We start from the raw sequence: 19,970 nt of genomic DNA, 5'->3' as shown, positions 1-19,970 counted from the left end.
ATGCTTGTAATCCCAGCATTTAGGAAACAGAATCAAGAAGATCATTGGGAATTTAAGGTCAGCCTGTTTACAAGCCAAATTTCAGGCCACTCAGAGCTACACAGAAAGACCTTGTCTCCAAAAATAAAAAAAAAAAAAAGAAAAACCTCCAAAATAAAACAAACAAACAGAAAGAATACTTTCAAAGAAAGAGATTGTGTTGGGTTAAAAATAGTAATTTCACCTTGGGAAATGAGAGCTATTATTGCCTCAACACAATTTTTATAAGATTTATTTTTATTATTTTAAATTATGTATAGCTGTGTGCCTGCATGTGGGTATGTGCACATAAATGCAGGTACTTGCAGAAGCTAGAGGCATTGAATTCTCTAGAGTTATGGAAAGTTGTGAGCCTCCTGTTGTGGGTAATGGGAACCAAACTCTGGTCCACTGGGAGAGCAGCAAGTGCTCTTAATTGCTGAGCCATTTTTTCTCAACACAATATTCTCTCTCTTTGGTTTTTTGAGACAGGGTTTCTCTGTATATCCTTGGCTGTCCTGGAACTTGCTCTATAGACCAGACTGGGCTTGAATTCACTGAGATCCTCCTGCCTCTGCCTCCTGAGTGCTGGGATTAAAGGCATGTACGTGCCACCACTGTTTGGCTTTTGTTTTTTGAAACAGGGTTTTACTATTTAGCCCTGGCTTGCCTGGGACATGGTATGTAAGCCGGGCTGGTCTCAAACTCAGAGTTCGACCTGTCTCTGCCTCCTGAGTGCTGGGATCAAAGAAGTGCACCTGGCAAAAATTAATTCTTTTAAGAAGACACTTCATCTCTTAAAAAAAAAAGAAGCGGCCGGGCGGTGGTGGCGCACGCCTTTAATCCCAGCACTCGAGAGGCAGAGCCAGGCAGATCTCTGTGAGTTCGAGGCCAGCCTGGACTACCAAGTGAGTCCCAGGAAAGGCGCAAAGCTACACAGAGAAACCCTGTCTTGAAAAAAAAAAAACAAACAAAAAAAAGAAGCAAAAACATACAGGTATTTTATATTTGTGCTAGAAATTAAGCTTTCTTTGTAAAATACAATCCCTGCTTAAAGGAACCTTAAGGGCTAGAGCAAAACTAGCTCAGCAGTTAAGAACATGTACTGCTCTTACAGAAGACCTAAGTTTGGTTCCCAGCCTACAACTCCCTGTAACTCCAGTTGCAGGAGATCTGATGTGCATTCATGCATGCATGTGTACACACACACACACACACACACACACACACACACACACACACACTTTACTCTGTTTTTTCCAGACTATATAAAGGCACCTGATTTTTCTGCAGCTCCTTCGCCATTGAGGTTTCATATTGATAATGGATTATTGTGGGTGTATTAGTTACTCTTCTGTTTCTGTGATAAAACCCATGACCAACTTATAGAAGGAAAGGTTTATTTAGCTTAATAGTTTCAGAGGAACAAATGAAGACCATGTAACTTACCTGGCTGATGTTAGATAGAACTATAATCTAGTCTTTTCATTGGTCTTTTGTTTACACTACTGGCCATGCAGACTTTCTGTGATGACTTCTTTGTATGCATAAAAAACCCAACACTTGTAGGTTTGGAATCTTATCTAATTAGATAGTGTGCTGGCTAATTTTATGTCAACTTGACACAGGCTAGTCATCTGAGAGGAGGGAACTCCAACTGAGAAAATGCCTCCATAAGATTGGGCTGTAGGCAAGACTATATAGCATTTTTCTTAATTAGTGATTGATGTGGGAGGGTTCTATAAGAAAGCAGGCTGAGCAAGCCATGGGGAGCAAGCCAGTAAGTGACACCCATCCACGGCCTCTGCATCAGCTCCTGTTCTCAGGTTTTCACCCTGTTTGAGCTTCTGTCCTGACTTCCTTCAGTGATGGACTAGGAATATAGAAGTGTAAACCAAATAAATCATTTCTTCTCCAACTTGCTTTTGGTTATTTTGCTATTCTTGGTTGTCAACTTGACTATATCTGGAATGAACTACAATCCAGAAATGGAGGGCACACCTGTGGGAGACTTTTTTGCTTGGTTTGAAGTAGGTGAATCCTCTTATAGTCCAGACCTCTAAGGTAGGAAGACTCATACTTTTGATCCAGATCTTGAGATGTGAAGACATATGCCTTTGATCCTGATCTTGAGGCTGGAAGACACACCTTTAATATGGGCTATACCTTCTGCTGGAAGCCTATATGAGGACAATGGAAGAAGGAAGGTTTCCTTCTTTGTCTGCTTGCCCTCCCCTTGCTAGCACATCCATTCCTTCACTGGCATCAGAGTCTACTTCTTCAAGATTCCAGCATATTCAGAAGACCAGCTGGGACACCCAGCCTTGTGGGACTGAGCAACTGCTGGATTCTTAGACTTTCCATCACAGCTAGCCACTGTTGGATTAGCTGGACTGCAGCCTGATTGTTTTACTTCTAATAGGAGATCTATCTGTCTATCCACCCATCCATCCCTACCAATCTATCCATCATCTCTCCTGTTAGAAGCACAATAAATATTTGGCTTATCTATGAAAAGTTAACATCATCACTCTGTTTCCTAATACAGAAAAGAGAGGTGGACAAGGCATCTCAAGTGATGAGGAAGAAGTTCCTTGTACTATATTTGTAACCTTTTTCTTAATTAAATTATTTCAAAATTTAAAAAAAATTCAAAGATTAGGATTAAACTGCCAGCTCATATTTACAATGGGTTTTCCTTTGTCCTATTTTTTTTTGTGGAATATACTGTGTGAATATATGTTGCTATGGTTGGTTTAAGAAACAAGTTGACTGACCAATAGCTGAACAGGATAAATTTAGGCAGGAGAGGCAAATTGAGAGTGCTGGGGGAAAGAAGGGCAGAGTGGGGAGTTGCCATCAGGGAGAAATAAGATGGGCATGCTGTACTGAGAAAAGGTACCAAGTCATGTGGCAAAATGTAGATAAGAAATATGGGTTAAATTAAATGTAAGAGTTAGCTAGTAACAAGCCCAAGATATTGGCTGAGAATTTATAACTAATATTAACACTCTGAGAATTATTTGGGAGCAGCCATGGTACAAGAAAACTCTTCTTACACTTATTTTTCTCTCTTTTAAAATTTAAATATAATACTCATTCTTTAGGTTAATATATCTTTAACTGGAACCATATCCAGATGAAAATGCATCTGTAGTCTCTATAAATGAAAGATGGGCAGTGTGTGCATTTATTGTCATGATATTTAAATCCATAGAAAAGTCATGTCTCCAAATGGGCTGGTATGAAGTGAAGTTGCATTTCAAAAGTAAAGAGAAAATACAAGATAAGGAAAGCATGATGAGGTATAGATCAGAGGTCTTAAGAAAAGACTGGCCACAAATTGAATAAATTACTAACACAGCATCATTGTGAAACTGTGTTGTATACAAGGACATTCCAGAGGAGTGTCTGACTGGATTCAATACCTTGCATTTATTGGGCAAGTACTCTACCACTAGCTACATCCACAGGCCCTATAAGCTCTAGCTATCATCAAGCTCTGTCTACTTAAATGTTTCCCTCTGTTTTACAACCCAAAAGTGAACGTCTTGGTGTATCTTCTCACAAAAATTCTCTTTCTCAAGTATATTACTCATAGAAAAGATGTCAACATTCTTATTCATTCAGTAATCATTTCCTAAGTGCCAACTGCTAATTGCTGTAAAACAGTTCCTGTCCTCATGCTGCTCTCAGATGAGGATTAGCCATTTGCTTAAATTACTGCAACAGATTCCTGAATAGTTTTTTTTTTTCATCCCTTCATACTTTATAACATTGCTGGACTCCCCTGTGACCTTATTTTGTAACATTTTGTGCACTGAGTTGAGATGGGAACTGAGCAAGTAGCTCAGTTGGGAGAGTGATTGCCTAGCATGCATGAAACCCCAATTTCTAGCCCCAGCACTGTATATTCAAGGCACAATAGAGCATGACAATAATCTCAGGATCTGGGAGGTGGAGGCAGAGGACCAGTAGTACAAGGTCATCTTCTGCTACCTAGCAAGTTTGAAACCAGGATGGTCTACATGAAACGCTATCATAAAAACAAACAAAACAAAACAAAATCCAAAGTGTTAAGAGGGAAAAGCTTAATAATTGTTCTGAATGATGTAAGTATTCTTTCTTTTCTTCCCTTCCTTCCTTCCTTTCTTTCTTCTTTCCTTTTTTTTTTTTTTTTTTTTTTTTTTTTTTTTTTTTTTTTTTTTTTTTTTTTTTTTTTTGGCAAGGTCTTGCTATGTAGTCATGGCTGGCCCAGGTCTCAAACTCATAGAAATTCACTTGCCTTTCCTCTGCCTCATGAATGCTAGGGTTAAAGGTATGAACTACACATAGCTTCATTTGTCTTTTTTTAAAGGACAATTTCTCCAGTTTTTAAAAATGGTATTAATGTACAGTAGTGACTCCAAGACAGTTTAAGATTGTCCAGTCATACAATTCTTAGCTTGTAGCCACTATACAGAGAAATGGAAGAATCTTACTATCATTAAAATGTTTATTTCCTGAATTAAACAGTTTATTTCCTTTATTGTTTTTAACTTTTTTTTTTTTTTTAAAGGCGCATACCTCTAATCCCAGCACTGGGGAAGCAGAGGCAGGTGGATTTCTGAGTTTGAGGCTGGCCTGGTCTACAGAGCAAGTTCCAGGACAGCCAGGGCAACACATAGAAACCCTGTCTCAAAAAAAATGCATTTCAAGACTAGCATGGTAGTTCATGCCTCTAACCCCAGTACTCTGGAGGTAGAGGCAGGATGATCTCTGAGAGTTCAAGGCTATCCTGTTCTACATATTGAACTCTTGGATAGCCAGGACTACATAGAGAGACCCTGTCTCAAAAAGGGGTTTGGGGTTAGAGAGATAACTTAGTGGTTAAGAGCATGGCTGCTCTTCCCGAGGACCAGAGTTTGATTTTCAGAACCCACATGTTGGCTCACAACCATTGATAACTCCAGTTCCAGTACATTCAAGGGCATTCTCATATGGTGGTACACAGATATACATACAGACAAAACATCCATACACATAAAATAAATAAATAAGATAAAAATAAAATAAATCTTAAAAAAAACCAGTGTCTCAAGCTTGTAAAGGATTATTTCAATAACATTAATTTTTTAAAAATTTTTATTAATTTTATAATTTTATTAGGTTGAAACACATGAAACAACTATAGATCAAATGGCTGAAAGTTATCATTGTATATGGTTTAGTTTTATAGTTATTTTCCTGATATTCTCCAGAGTTTATAAATGTGCAAAATAATATTGGCTTTCAATTTTATCTACTTTCACCAAAAAGTTGATAATATACAAACTAATTTTCTGTGGTAACATTATATATTTATATCTATCCTGTGAGAAAGATAAAATCTTGTCAGAATTTAAATATCACAAAATGAGATAGTGTGGCATGAATACATTGTTTCTTAATTATCATAAAAAATTTATGACAAAGTTTACCATCTTAACTCTTTTGAAGTATACATTCATTGGCACTCAATATATTCCCACTGTATCCATGCAGCTCTTCCCTTCCCATCATCCATTTCAGAATTCTTTTCACTTTCCAAAACTAACTGTATTTCACATTCAATAATAACTTCTCAGTGTATCCCCCACCTCCAACTTCTAATAAACATTATTCTCCTTTCTGACTTTATTAATTTGATTACTCTAAGAACTTTAAGTGAGTGGAATAACATAGAATTTACCTCTTGGTGACTATTACACTCAGTATAATGTCTTCAAGGTTTATTCACATTGAGGCATGTCAGAATTTCTTTCTCTGTTCATAAACATTATGGAATTGGAAATATTATGTTAAGAGAATAAGGCAGGCACCAAAAGACAAATACTGTATTTTCTTACATATATGGAAGCTAAAAGAGTTGACCTCATAGAAATAAAGAGTAGAATAATAGTCATTAGAAGTTAGCAAGAGTAGTGGGAAGGGAAGGCATAAAAAAAGGATATTTCCACTTTAGAGACTACACACAAATTCTGAACAGAAAATTACCCAATGTGTGGATGGAAAAGACTCTTCTGATAAGGCCCTACATAGACTAAGGACCATTAGTAACAGTAAAGAAAAGATGGCAAAGAACCATGCTCTAGTGTTTGATGGAAGGTAGAACTTGTAAGGGGTGAAACTGGATATTTAGCTAATTTCTGTGAGGAGTGGAGGAAGCTCTGAATGGATGTGTAAGGAGCAGACGAAGTCCTGAGTTAATGAGAAGTGTTGACATGAGCACAGCCATGTCAAGGACCTCAGCGACTCCAATAAAGACAAAGCCTTCCCCATGTGAGGCTCAAAGGGATGGCAAAGCCTTCCGCTGGTGGTCTGAGTGCGAATGTTGACAGTGTAAACAGAATTTATCAAGCACAGTTCACTCCTCCAGGATGACTGCACCATGAGACTACTCCCCAACAGAGACCTCCTACTGAGATTAGCTAACCTGCCTACTTGTTCAGCTGTATACAATAAAGCCGGCTTCTTGATTCAGATGCATGAAATAAACATTCTGAGTTTCCAGATTGCTGCTGCAGTTGCTACCCTCCATCAGAGAGGGTAGAGCCCACTTTATCTCTCCTAGCTTTTCTATATGTGTGTCTGTCCTTTCTTCATTTCTTCGTCACCTTAGTTAGGTCAATCCCTGAAGTTGTGAAAACTGGAGCAGATTTCTAAGCAAAATATTGAAGGTGTGGTTATGTCTTCTTCACTGCTTATAGTAAAATGCAAAAAGGAACTAACTTAAAGATTAACTTTTTCTTAAAAAGTTATATTTTTAATTGTGTGTAATATGTATATATATCTCTGTGTTGGCATGTGCTATGTGCAGGTGCCCATGGAGTCCAGAAAAGGGCACTGGACTGGAGCTGGAGTTACAGGTGGTTGTGAGCTTCCTGACATAGGTGCTGGGAACTGAACTTGGATCCTCTGGAAGAGCAGTATAACTCTTAACCACTGAGACATGAATTCTTATCCTCTCCCTCTCTCTCTGTCTCTCTCTCTCTATACACACACACACACACACACACACACACACACACACACACACGCACACACATACATAATATGTTTGGAAGACACTATCAGGGGTGTGACAAACATTACTGATTTGAAGGTTAATATATTTATGGACTTGAACAGAAGCCAAAATGGAGAGGGAATTTATTTGCAAGCAGAAATACTTACATCTGGATTAAATGCAACAGAAAATGGAATATATAGTTTGACTGAAATTATGCAACTTGGGGTGGTAATGCTCCCCGCAAGAGCCACAGACAAACAAAATCCCTAATATTAGGCATGAGAAGCCTCCTTTCAAGTTGCTGGTTAGGGGAGTTCAAGAGATCCCTATAACACTACAGGCTATTGCTACTGCTCTTGGTTGCCTCATAGAAGTTGAAGGTAAGTCCCACACACATGACTCAAAGGAATCAAGCTGGATGTAAGACAAAATCCTCCTCCCTGAGGACTAGCTTTCATAGTACTGGAAGGTGCTGTGTGAGCTGCCAAGAAAAGAAAGCAATCAGGAGTCCTATCCAGCTATGATACTATGAACCACAACAATGATTAGCACATTAAGATATCCCTAAGGATGTAACAGTGGCACTTGTGTTTTGGTGGTAACCATAGCTGTCTAATAGGACTTAAGGCTCACTCAACAGTAGGGAAATCTTGCTTGGTACTGGAAACAGCCAGCCAACCTCCCATGGCTAGTGAGGTTCTAGATCTTAGAGGAGAATTACTACTGCCACTTTCTTAAACCAATACAATTCCTAACTGCATCCTAAATAACTGTCCTTATGTCCACAGGTAAGTGCAGCTCTCACCCCTCATCACAGCAGCTTCTTTTTGAAGCAGACAGAGACAATTCCAGAAAGCTACAACTGGTCAAAATACAGAGATCAAGACCATGGAGTACCCAGCCTCAGTTGATACATCTACAGCACAATCCCTACACCTAAGGCTCAGGGACCACCCCAGAAGGAGGTGGAAAGACTATAAGAGCCAGAGGACTAGAGTTGCCTGTGAAATTGTGTCTTCTATATATGACAGGAAAGCTGCACCCATGAAATATCAACAATATGGCTGCCTAAAGAAGACTTGAACAATGACAGTATCAGTTGACACAACAACATAGTTGGGGGAAACCACATTGGGCCTCACCGCTAGATGAAGAGCTATGGGCAATTAATGACTGCTGAGAGAGGGCAAATTAGTCTTCCCCAGAGAGGAGGCACCTGTTTAGTTATTCAAAACTAAGTGGTTGGCCCTAAAAGCATATACATACAAGCAACACTAAATGGATCCAGCAGGACACACACACACACACACACACACACACACACACACACCAATAATAAAAAAAAGAGGCCATGAATGAATTTCAGAGAGAGAGAGAGAGAGAGAGAGAGAGAGAGAGAGAGAGAGAGAGAGAGAGAGAGAGAGAAGGGTTCCTGAGAGGGAAGAAAGGGAAGGGGGAAAATGATGTAAATACAGTACACATATATGAAATTAAAAAAATAAATTCAAAACACTCTGGGAGGCAGACGTAAGTTCAAGACCAGCCTGGTATACAAAGCAAGTTTCAGGTCAGCCAGGGCTACATAGTGAGACCTTGTATCAAAAACCAAACAAACCAAAAAAATTAATTAAAAAAAAAAAAGAGAAAGACCTAGCAAGGTCTGGTGGTACACGCCTTTAGTCCCAGCACTCAGGAGGCAGAGACATGTAGATCTATGAGTTCTAGGTCAGATAGGGCTACACAGTAAGACCTGTATGGAAAAAAGAAAGACAGACAGATAGGTAGATCTAATGGAATTTGTCTTGCTGTTCTGTTTATTCCTGGGACTTGTTACTCCTAACTTCCTTCTGATTGTTCTTTTAGAAATGTGTCTATCTATACTCTGCTTCTACCATTGTATTTTCAAAGTATATAAATCTTGTTTTAGAAAATCACTGATGGAAGTAAGTTTGAATTCAAAATGAATCATACTTTTTTCTCACTCACATCAGATTTTGATGTTATTTAGATAATCTTTTAATTTCAAATTGTGTTATGTATGTGTGTGTCTGTGTGGGAGAATGTGTACAGTTGTGCTTGGGATCCAGAACATGGCACTATATCTCCCTGTAGCTGGAATTGTTGGCAGTTGTCATCTACCTGATGTGGGTGCTGGGAACTAAACTACAGTCCTTAGAAGAGCAGCAAGTGCTCTTAATCACAGAGCCATCTCTCCATTCCTAACTGTGATGTTAGGATGAGATTTTTGGACTGTAGAATTGATGATGGTGGAACCTGCAGGCCCCTAGGATTTTAAGCAAGTACTCTATTACTGAGCTACATCTACAAAATAAATTTATAGCACTCTGGGGGGCAGAGGCAGGCAGATCTCTGCGAATTTAAGGCTAGCCTGGTCAACAAATTAAGCACCAAGCCAGCTAAGTCTACACAGTGAGACCCTATCTCAAAATTTTTTTTAATAATTAAAAAAAGAAATATCTAGCCAGACATGGCAGCACATGCCTTTAATCCCAGTATCTGGGAGGCAGAACAGGTGAATCTATATGAGTTCCAGGACAATCAGATCTACACTGTAAGACCTAGTCAAAAAGAAAAGGGTGAGTTCCCATCTGGGAATACAGGTGTGTGCCACCATACCCAGTTTATATGGTGCTGGTAATCAAACCCAAAACTTTGTGCATGCTAGGCAAGCACTGTACCAAATAAATATCAACTGAGCTACATTCCTGGCCTGACCATGGTTTTTTATAGGCATCTAGTTTTGTGTACTCACATTGAAAGAATTCATTTAACTAATGGCTTTCTTTCTTCTTCATTGTTTTTTTGAGACAGGGTTTCTTTGTGTATCCCTGACTGTCCCAGAGCTCACTCTGTAGACCAGGCTGGCCTCAAACTCACAGATAACCACCTACCTCTTAAAGCTGTGTGCCACCACTGCTCAGCTACTCATGGCTTTCTTAACACATGCATTTGGTTGAAATAGATTATTAATGCATTAAAAAATAATTTGGGGCAGGAAAGATGAAGCAGTAGTTAAGAGCACTTGTTGCTTTTGCAAAGGACTAAGGTTCAGTTCCCAGCATCCACATGGTGGTTTACAACCGCATGTAACTCCAGTTTCAATGGATCCATTGCCTTCTTCTGACCTCCACAGGGTACTTCTGACTTCCATGGGGTACCAGTCACACACACTTGGTACACCTACATACATGCAAAAAACATTTAAACACATAAACCAAAATAAATCTTAAAAATTAAAATTAAAATAAAGTTTGGAACTGGCTTTTATTCTACTAGCTAAGGAATTTACTATTTAGTTTCCTGCTATAAACCACGTTTGAGTCTACAGACTGATGAGTTGAGGTATGTTAAGTGAAAGCACTCAAGGCTGGTTCATTTTATGGTAATTGATAGAGAATACCAGAGTGATCTTCAGTAGCCAAAGACACAAAACTTAACCTTTACAAGAGCATTTAACTGTAAGGAAGAAAGTTTCTTTGCTTTGAGTCAGATGAAGACTATTAAACTTAAAAAACAGACTAGCAACAACACTGAAGATAAGAAATTAGAAAGGCAAATTATTTTTAAATGGGGACTACCAGGTTTTTCTTTCATTTCCTATTTGTGAAACTATCCTTTTCATGTAAACTGAGGTTTGTGGTCATATTAAAAAATTATTACTAGTAACTTTAAAACAGGTCTTTATGGTTTTTCATGGCTTGACAGTTCAGTGTTGTAAATACAATATTAGAGTTTTACTATTTTATAATTATGTAATTCTTTTGGAAGAAAAATTACTCCAGTGAATTCCAAGACAATATGTAAAGCTTGAGTAATCTCAAGTTTATACCCAGAGATCTTTAGATTTTTAGATTGGATCTATGAGGAAATATAAGAATGCTTTGGATTCTTTTTAAAATTCTAATGAGAGTAATGTTTACAATGCTTCTGGTAAAATGTCTACTGAATTTCTTTCTATCTCTTAGCCTTATGCAAAATGAGATTTTACTGCCAAATCTTCCCTAAGAAAGTGAGAAATCAAGCTTTAAACCAAAATTTATATGATAGTCACGACAGGAAAAATGTTGCCAATAACCTCAGTTATTAAAGAAAAGGAACTACACTTTTATTTTAAGTTATAGTATATTAGCAGTAACAAATACCTGAAATTTTTTATTTCCATTTATCTTAGCATACACTAATTGCACAAGACAATTGGTTTCCTCATTATAGTCCATACATGTAAATAACTTTTTGTGATCATATTCCTTCCTTTCGTCCCTGCTCCACCCTCCTGTCTGTTTCCTTCCTCTTCTCAAACATTCTTCCTTCTACTTCTACATTTTAGTTTTAAAATCTAGATTCCACAAATGCAGAACACAAGACAGTCTTTATGTATCTAGCTTGTTTGGCTTAACATGAAGATTTCCAGTTCATGCATTTTTTTCTAAAAGTAACATAATTTTATTCTTTATGGCTGGATAAAACTCCCTTTAGCTGGTAGGTCTTTATAATAAGCATGCTTATTATATCATTGTATATATCACTCAGAATGCCTTGTCATTTGGTTGGCTTTAGAGAATATAAACACGTAATGGCTGGAACTTTCCAGACAGAGGTTCCCTATGTGGCATGGGCTAACCTCAAACTAGCTATTTAGCCAAGCATGCCTTGAACCTCTACTTCCTGAGAGCTTCAATTATAGGTGTAGACCACCAATGCCTGGTTTATGCAGTTTCAGGGAATCAAATCCAGAATTATGAGCATGCTAGGCAAGCACTCCATCAACTGAGTTACATCTCCAGTCCCCAAGAGACTTGGTGAGAACTGAGCCCAAACTAGCCTTCCATATCATTGAAAAACAATCAACCATTTGAAATCTTTCTGAATTAGTAACTGGATTCTTTGTTTGTTTGTTTGTCTGTATGTTTGTTTGTTGAGACAGGGTTTCTCTGTGTAGTTTTAGTGCCTATCCTGGATTTCGCTCTGTTGACCAGGCTGGCCTCGAACTCACAGAGATCCGCCTGGCTCTGCCTCCTGAGTGCTGGGATTAAAGGTGTGCACCACTGCACCTGGAAGTAACTGGATTCTTAAAGCAGTTCCATTTATTCATTTTAAAAATAGTTTTTATCTAGTTTTAAAAAAAATTTTTAAATTAAAATTTTTTTAATTGTGCATGGGTTTTGTCTGCATGTGTCTGTGCACCATGTGAGTGGCTGGTGCCCACAGAGGCCAGAAGAGGTGTTGGATTCCCTGGGACTGGAGTTACAGACAGTTGTGAGCCACCATATGGGTTCTGGGAATTGAATCTGGGTCCTCTGCAAAAGCAATCAATAATATTAACCACTGAGTCATCTTTCATCCTCCTACTTAGATTTAAAAAAAAAAAAAAGATTTATTTGTTGGTGTGTGTGTGTGTGTGTGTGTGTGTGTGTGTGTAGTGAGGGGAGAGAGAGAGAGAGGGAGGGAGGGAGAGAGAGAGAGGGAGGGAGGGAGGGAGGGAGGGAGGGAGAGAGAGAGAGAGAGAGAGAGAGAGAGAGAGAGAGAGAGAGAGAGAGAGAGCCACATGTGTATGAGTGCCCACAGAGACCAGAAAAAGGTTTTAGATGCCTAGAACTGAAATTATAGGTAGTTGTGAGCTGCCTTATGGGTGCTAGAAATTGAACTTGTGTCCTCAGGAAGAGCAACAAGCACTCTTAACTGCTAAGCCATCTCTCCAGTCCCGTTTGTTTGCTTTTGAGACAGGGTCTGGCTACATAGCCCAGGCTGGCCTCAAACTCATTATCCTGTTTATCATTATCTATTGAGATTTACAGGTGGAGTCACTACACAAACCAGCAGTTCCTTTTTTTTTTTTTTTTAAAAAGTATCAATGAAGCATCTTGTAAAACCAGGACAAACTAATTCAGCAAGATTCAAAAAGATTTAGAGAGAAGATACACCTACATAAATGCCATAAGATAAAATGAACAAACATACCTTCTGGGCTGTGACCGGCATTCCTCCTCCCCACTGTCGGCCTCCTGCATAAACAGAAATTGAAAAAAATTAAAATGGTCTCATAACTAATGGAATTTAACTAAGCTTTTTGTGCAGAGATAGGTCATTCATGTTGATCTGCATTCTTCATAAAAGATATTTGCAGTAAATGAAGAGACCAATAACACTAAAATTTATTTCTGGAAGAAATATCAGCAATAGTTTATAAACAAATTTCACTGAAAACAAAGTGCTTCCCATTAAAATAATTACCTCTGAACATCAACCACATATGTTCTGTTTCATTACACTACTTTAAAATTAGTACTCATTATATTACCACCAACAAACATTATCAAAATGAACTATGATTCTGATCCACAAAGAACAACCTAAACAATGAGCAAACCTTTGAGTGCTTATGGAAAATCACGCGTCATCAACATGATGGCTACCCAATTACTGAGCACTGTAGTGGGTAGCTGTTCCAGCTTTGACCTGGAAGTACTGCCCCCATTGAGGCTTCGGTAACTGTCACGCCTACAAGGCAGAGCCGAGACAGGAGCCCTGAAGGCCCAAGATCCGGATGTGCCGGCTCTCTTGGTTCCTGGATCCTGGACGCTGGAGGTAGACTGAGCAGAGTTCTCCAGAGAACACTGCTGGACTGTACTACACCTTTCCCAGACCCTGTAACCTATCCCTTCACTTGTAAGTTACCCCACAAAATAGACCTCCCTTTGAACTACGTGGAGTTGCCTTAATATTTCAACCAATAGAGCACTTACAATGTTCCAGGAATTATGTATGATATATTAAGTATCTTTTGTTGTTGTTTTGGTTTGGTTTTGATTTTTGAGACAGGGTTTCTCTGTGTAGCCATGGCTGTCCTGGAACTCATTCTTAGACCAGGCTGGCCTCAAACTCAGAAATCTGCCTGGTTCTGCCTACTGAGTGCTGGGATTAAAGGTGTATGTCACCATGCTTGGCCTTACTGATTTCTTAAAGGGGATGGAGAACACTAAGGAATCAAGGCCTTCTAGATATAGCAGTGCTGGTTCACATTTGAACTCAAAGAGAGTGAGGCAGCACGCACAGGGCCTGCTGGAGTCTACATCAGATGGGGTCCTAGAGCTGAATGGAGAAGCAGACATATGCCTCCATCCCTAACCTAGAAACTATCTCCAGTCGATAGGCACTTGGAAATAAAAAGTTAATATTCTCTAAAGGAGTCTCATTGGGAAAAACAAACCACTCTTACTGGTAGTAGACCCCATGCCTAACAGTAGATGATCAACACAAAACAAACTCAACTGTATCATTGGAGGTTTTTTGTCTTAGGGCATATTCTCTCTCTCTCTCTCTCTCTCTCTCTCTCTCTCTCTCTCTCTCTCTCTCTCTCTCTCCCTCCCTCCCTCTCCCCCTCTCCCTCTCTCCCTCTCTCACTCTCTCACTCTCTTGCTCTGTCTTTTGGGTATGTATTATAGCTTATTGTTTTAGGTATGTATGGGATTCCGGTGTGTGTGAATGTGTTTCATATGCCCTTTCTTTGGCTCTTTTTCTTGTTTGATTGCTTTGTCATATTCCAATTTGTTTTTTTATCTATTTTCTTTTATTAGTATTCCTTAGACACTTGCTTGTTTTCTCACAAGAGACAGAAGGGGTGTGAATTCAAATGGGAGGGGAAGCGGGGAGAAACTGGGAGGAGCAGGAGGAGAGGAAACTGTAATCAGAAAATTTTGTGTAAAAAAATCTACTTTCAATAAAAGAAAAATTCAAAGGGTTGATGTATATTCATCATAGATTAGAACATGTAACAGGATAAAGGAATGTAATAAGAAACATGGAATCAGGACTGGTGTGATGGTTTAGTAGGTAAAGTGCCTTCCCCTTAAGCCTGACAGCATGAGATGGAAGAAGGGGAGAACTGACTCCAGCAAGTTGTCACTTAATTTCCAAATGTGTGCTGTGGCATGCATTCGAAAGAATGCACATACACATAATAAAGAAATACGCTGCATAATAGTAAAACTGTAGTATTTTTAGTGGCACATAAAATAATAGGATCTTAACTTATGATAACGTAATAAACGTTTTATCAATTAAGAAAGCAAAATTCACAAAAGGGAAATAAGTTGTCCAAGGAAACTCATAGGGTGATGCTATAATTAAAACCACAAGCATATTCCCTTCTGCCTGATTGGAAACTATTATTTACCTATGCCTGGCCTACATTAGGAATTAGTTATGTTACTATAATATACAGACCTTCACAGAGACAAGGATATTGATGATGGAAAAGTGAGAAAAGATGACAGAAATAATGACATATGAGGATTTTCTTTACATTTGCTTCTTGATTTTAAGATTTGTTCTGTCATCACGTTTGCCCAATTTGTGAAACACAGAAGCAGTAAGAGAAAAATAATCTTAACTAATGTGTGTACTGTTTGCCAGTGAGGCACCTGTATTTTGTAGTTTATGCTGTCATCCCCATTTACCTCTTCATTCCACCCCATTCCTGGGTATCCATGGCTAACACTCTCTTTTTTTAACTTTTATTCTTCTCTTATACATCACATCCTACAGTTTCCTCTCTCTCCACTCCTCCCAGTCCCTGCCCCTACCTCCTCTCCCCTCCAGATCAACTCCTCTTCTGTTTCCCTTTAAAAAAAAAAAAAGCAGGTCTCCCAGGGATATTCATCAAACACGGCCTAACAAGATAAATAAGACTGGGCACAAGCCCTCATATCATGATATGGTAACCCAGTAGGAGGGAAAGGGCCCCTAGTCAGGTAAAAGAGTTAGAGACCCCCACCTCAATCCTACTGTTAGGAGTCTCACAAGAACACCAAGTTACACAGCCATAAGGTATATGCAGAGGACCTAGCTTAGACCCATACAGAGTCCTTGTTTGTAGCTTCAGTTTCTGTGAGACCCTATGAGCCCTGCTTAGTTGATTCTGTGCCACGGCCAACTCTTAACTTTTATTCCTATGTTATTCTTAATATTGATTTTAATTTAATCATTGCTATTGTTTATGCTAAGGAAAGAACACTGCAGAAATTCTATTCCTAGAAGGAGAGTACAGGGTGTCCTAGTGCAGTAACTGCTGCTGTAGAATAGGTTTTAGGATCAGAAGATACAATTTTCAGGAACTCAGAAAGAAAGGTGTTAAAATGGAAAAGAATTGAATAGAGAAATACACAGAACCTGGAAAGCTTACAAAACTGAAAATGAAGGGTCCAGTGTGGTGGCACACACCCTTTATCCCAGCATTCAGGAGGCAGAGGCAGGTAGGTCTTCAGACCTTGATAGCCAGTCTAACAAACCAGTAAGCTTCAGGTTCAATAGGGGACCCAGTCTCAAAATAAAGTGGAGAAGTGATAAAGGAGGATTCCTACATCAAACTCTGCCCACCACACACACATACACACACACACACAAGTATACATGGACTTACATGTATATGTGCATGAGCATACAGGTGTGTGTGTGTGCATGTGCATGTACACACACACACACACACACACACACACACACACACAGACACAGATACACAATGTGCCCAAAGAACTTAATAAATAGAAATGATTTCTTGGATCTAAAAAAGAAAATTCTTATCTCAAATGGCCAAAATACACTTTAAGAATTGTTCAACATCCTTAGTCATCAGGGAAATGAAAATCAAAATGACTCTGAGATATCATCTTACACCTGTCTGAATGGCTAAGATCAAAAACACTAATGACAGAGAGGATGTGGAGTAAGGGGAACACTCTTCCACTGCTGGTGGGAGTGCAAACTGGTACAGCCACTTTGGAAATCAATATGATGGTTTCTCAGAAAAATGGGAATCAATCTACCTCAAGACCCATCTAAACCAATCTCGGGCATACACCCAAAGCATGCTCAATTATACCACAAGGACACTTGCTCAACTATGTTCACAGCAGCATTATTCATAATAGCCAGAACCTGGAAACAGCTCAGATGCCCTTCTACTGAAGAATGGGTAAGGAAAATGTGGTACATTTACACAAAGGATCTCTGGGAGTTCTCCTCCTGAAGAAAGGGAGGAGAGGACTGTATGAACCAGGGGGGTCAAGATCATGATGGAGGAACTCACAGAGACAGCTAACCTGAGCTCATGGGAGCACATGGACTCTGGACCAACAGTTAGGGAGCCTGCATGGGACCGACCTAGGCCCTCTGCATGTGTGTGACAGTTGTGTAGCTTGATCTGTTTTTAAGGCTCCTAGCAGTGAGATCAGGACCTGCCTGTCCCTAGTGCTTAGCTGGCTTTTGGGAATCTGTTCCCGATGCTGGATTACCTTGCTCAGCCTTCATACAGGGGGAGGAGCTCAGTCCTACCTCAACTTGATGTGCCATGCTATGTTCAAGCCCATGGGAGGCCTGCCTCTTTCTAAATGGAGAGGGAGGAGGAGTGGATGGGGAAGGGGGATAGATGAAGTCAGAGGGAGGGAATGGGAGGAGAGGAGGGAGGGGAAACTGTGTGGTATGTAAAATAAAGGAAAAAATGTTAATAAAAATAAAAAAGAAATGATTTTTTGGGATATAATTTAATAAATAGTGCTTCATTATTATTATTACTGCTTAAATATATCTCAAATTTCAATGTATTCCTCTCATATTTCTATTATACAAAATATTATATAATGAAGAATGCTTGAATATATTTAAGTAATGAGGCAAAGTAGTAAAATGAACTCTATTCTACTTAAGATCTAGAATAGTATCCAATACCTTCTATCTTTATTTATTTCTGATTCCTGTCTTACTTCATGATGCAACTATTTTTCTAAAGCTTATAATCTTATTTTCCACTCAATTTTATTGTAAGAATATTTCAAATACACAGAAAAGTTGAAATGCCATAAAGTAAACCTGTATATCCACCATTTAGATTTTATCATTAACATTTCCTCTACTTGTTTCATCATCTATCTGTTCCTTCTGCCCATCCATCAACCTATTCTTTTTTTTTTTCACTTTTAGTGAGATATAGTCTTGCTCTGTAGTTCAGGCTGGCCTAGAAGTCACAGAAATTCTCCTACTCCAGCCAGTCCCAAGTGCTGAGGTTACAGGTGTGAGCTGCCACATCCAACCATTGCGTAACCAGTCTGGAAGTAAGCTTCTTTCTCCATTGAGCCATCTTGCTGGTTCATGCCTATATTCTTTTTTTTTTTTTCTTTTTTTCCGGAGTTGAGGACTGAACCCAGGGCCTTGTGCTTGCTAGGCAAGCGCTCTACCACTGAGCTAAATCCCCAGTCCCTCATGCCTATATTCTTAATGTACCATTTACTTTGACTGTTTAATGGCTTCTAATTTTATTACAATGTATGTATTCTTGCCAATAAGTATTTGTTTGCTTTTTAAGAAAGTGGGGGTCTGGCCCAGGGCCTTGCACATGCTGGGCACTTGCTCTTTAAAAACTAAACGTAATTTTCACTAGATTCATGTTACTTATTACATATAGTTTCACCTCATGGATTTTTACTGAGGAATTCATACATTTCATTTAGGTTATTACATCACATTTATTAATTCTTCTTAGATTGGATTATTTACAGTTTTTTGACAACATAACATTGCTCTCCACACTCTTCTACTTTCTTCTAGTCCACATGCAGAAGAGTCAACAGAATTTATACCAACAAGTGAAGCTATTTGGTTATAAGATAAAGATTTAACTTTAGAAAAGAACACCAAAATATTTTTCAAAGTGGTCATGCTGACTTATGTTTCTACCAAGAAGGAGTAGGCTCTTAATGCGTTGAACTAAGTCCAAGATAACAGTAGAACCATTGATTTTTGCTGATCTTCAATTTCTGCCAGTCTGTTAGATCTTATTATACTCTTACTTTGCTTTGCCTTGATATTAATTAAAAAGGTTATATTCATACATATGTTTTTTTTTTTTTTTTGGTTTTTTCGAGACAGGGTTTCTCTGTGTAGCTTTGCGCCTTTCCTGGAACTCACTTTGGAGACCAGGCTGGCCTCGAACTCACTGAGATCCGCCTGGCTCTGCCTCCCGAGTGCTGGGATTAAAGGCGTGCGCCACCACCGCCCGGCTCATACATATGTTTATGGGCTGCTACTATTTCCATATCTTTGCCCTCATTTCTAAAATGAGTGCCCCCAAAGAGAAATAATTCAAATTATTTTCAGCTCTTTGAATAGTTTTCTACTCATGAGAATTGCAATATGACTATGCAAAGCAAAAGATCTTTGATGCTTCTTTACAAAACACAAATAGCTCAAATCATCTATATCTAGAGAGGCTAACTATCATTTGTTGAGCACTAGTATGGGCTAGATTCTTCATATGTCATTTCATTTGCTGAATCTGCAACCTTGTGGGACATGTACAAAGCTAATCAGTAGTAAAGTAATCATGCAAATTCAGTTTTATCTTTCCATTATAACTAGTTCTCTCTAACCTAACATCTGACTTTATATATCCCAAGATGGGTGGGAAAAGAGCTAGAAAGGAAAGCTTATACTTTCCCATGCTTACAATAAAGTAATACCCTTTGTATCTTTACTTTATAACATCTACACTTTAAGGTAGTGCTGGAAGAGTGGCAAATACTTCTGGCACAAAAAAAGCAAGACAAAGAAGTGTTTCAAATATGAGATCTGCAAACACAGTAACCTTTCCCCTTAATATTTCAAGAGGCAATTGAGTGAATTATTTGCTTCCCCCTCAGTGTATTTGAGGAAAAAAAAAAAAGCAACCACAAAACAACTTTGTATACCAAGGCATTGAAGGTCTTATGATAAAATAGATCTAAAAGAAATGGATTAAATTTATTTCTACAAAATTCATTGCCTGAAATGCAAAGATACAACAATGCTCATTCACTAAGATAACTATCAGGTAATGCAGTTTCTAATAGCCGCATCCGAAAAGTAACTGAAA

At 38.7% G+C, this 19,970-nt stretch overlaps 1 protein-coding gene across 1 annotated transcript in view; it reads right to left on the bottom strand.

Annotated features, from left to right (window-relative positions):
• Positions 1-19,970, bottom strand: part of Ssh2 (slingshot protein phosphatase 2) — a 235,608-nt gene that overhangs the window by 123,845 nt on the left and 91,793 nt on the right. Inside the window, exon 2 of the mRNA XM_059271250.1 lies at positions 13,028-13,071. Coding sequence (XP_059127233.1) covers positions 13,028-13,071 — 44 coding nt within the window. The remainder of the gene's footprint in view (positions 1-13,027; positions 13,072-19,970) is intronic.

The sequence above is a fragment of the Peromyscus eremicus genome, chromosome 8a, assembly GCF_949786415.1.
Source record: "Peromyscus eremicus chromosome 8a, PerEre_H2_v1, whole genome shotgun sequence".
Classification (NCBI taxonomy): domain Eukaryota; kingdom Metazoa; phylum Chordata; class Mammalia; order Rodentia; family Cricetidae; genus Peromyscus; species Peromyscus eremicus.
Note: the sequence above shows the minus strand (reverse complement) of the source record. Positions and strands in the feature narration are given on the sequence as shown.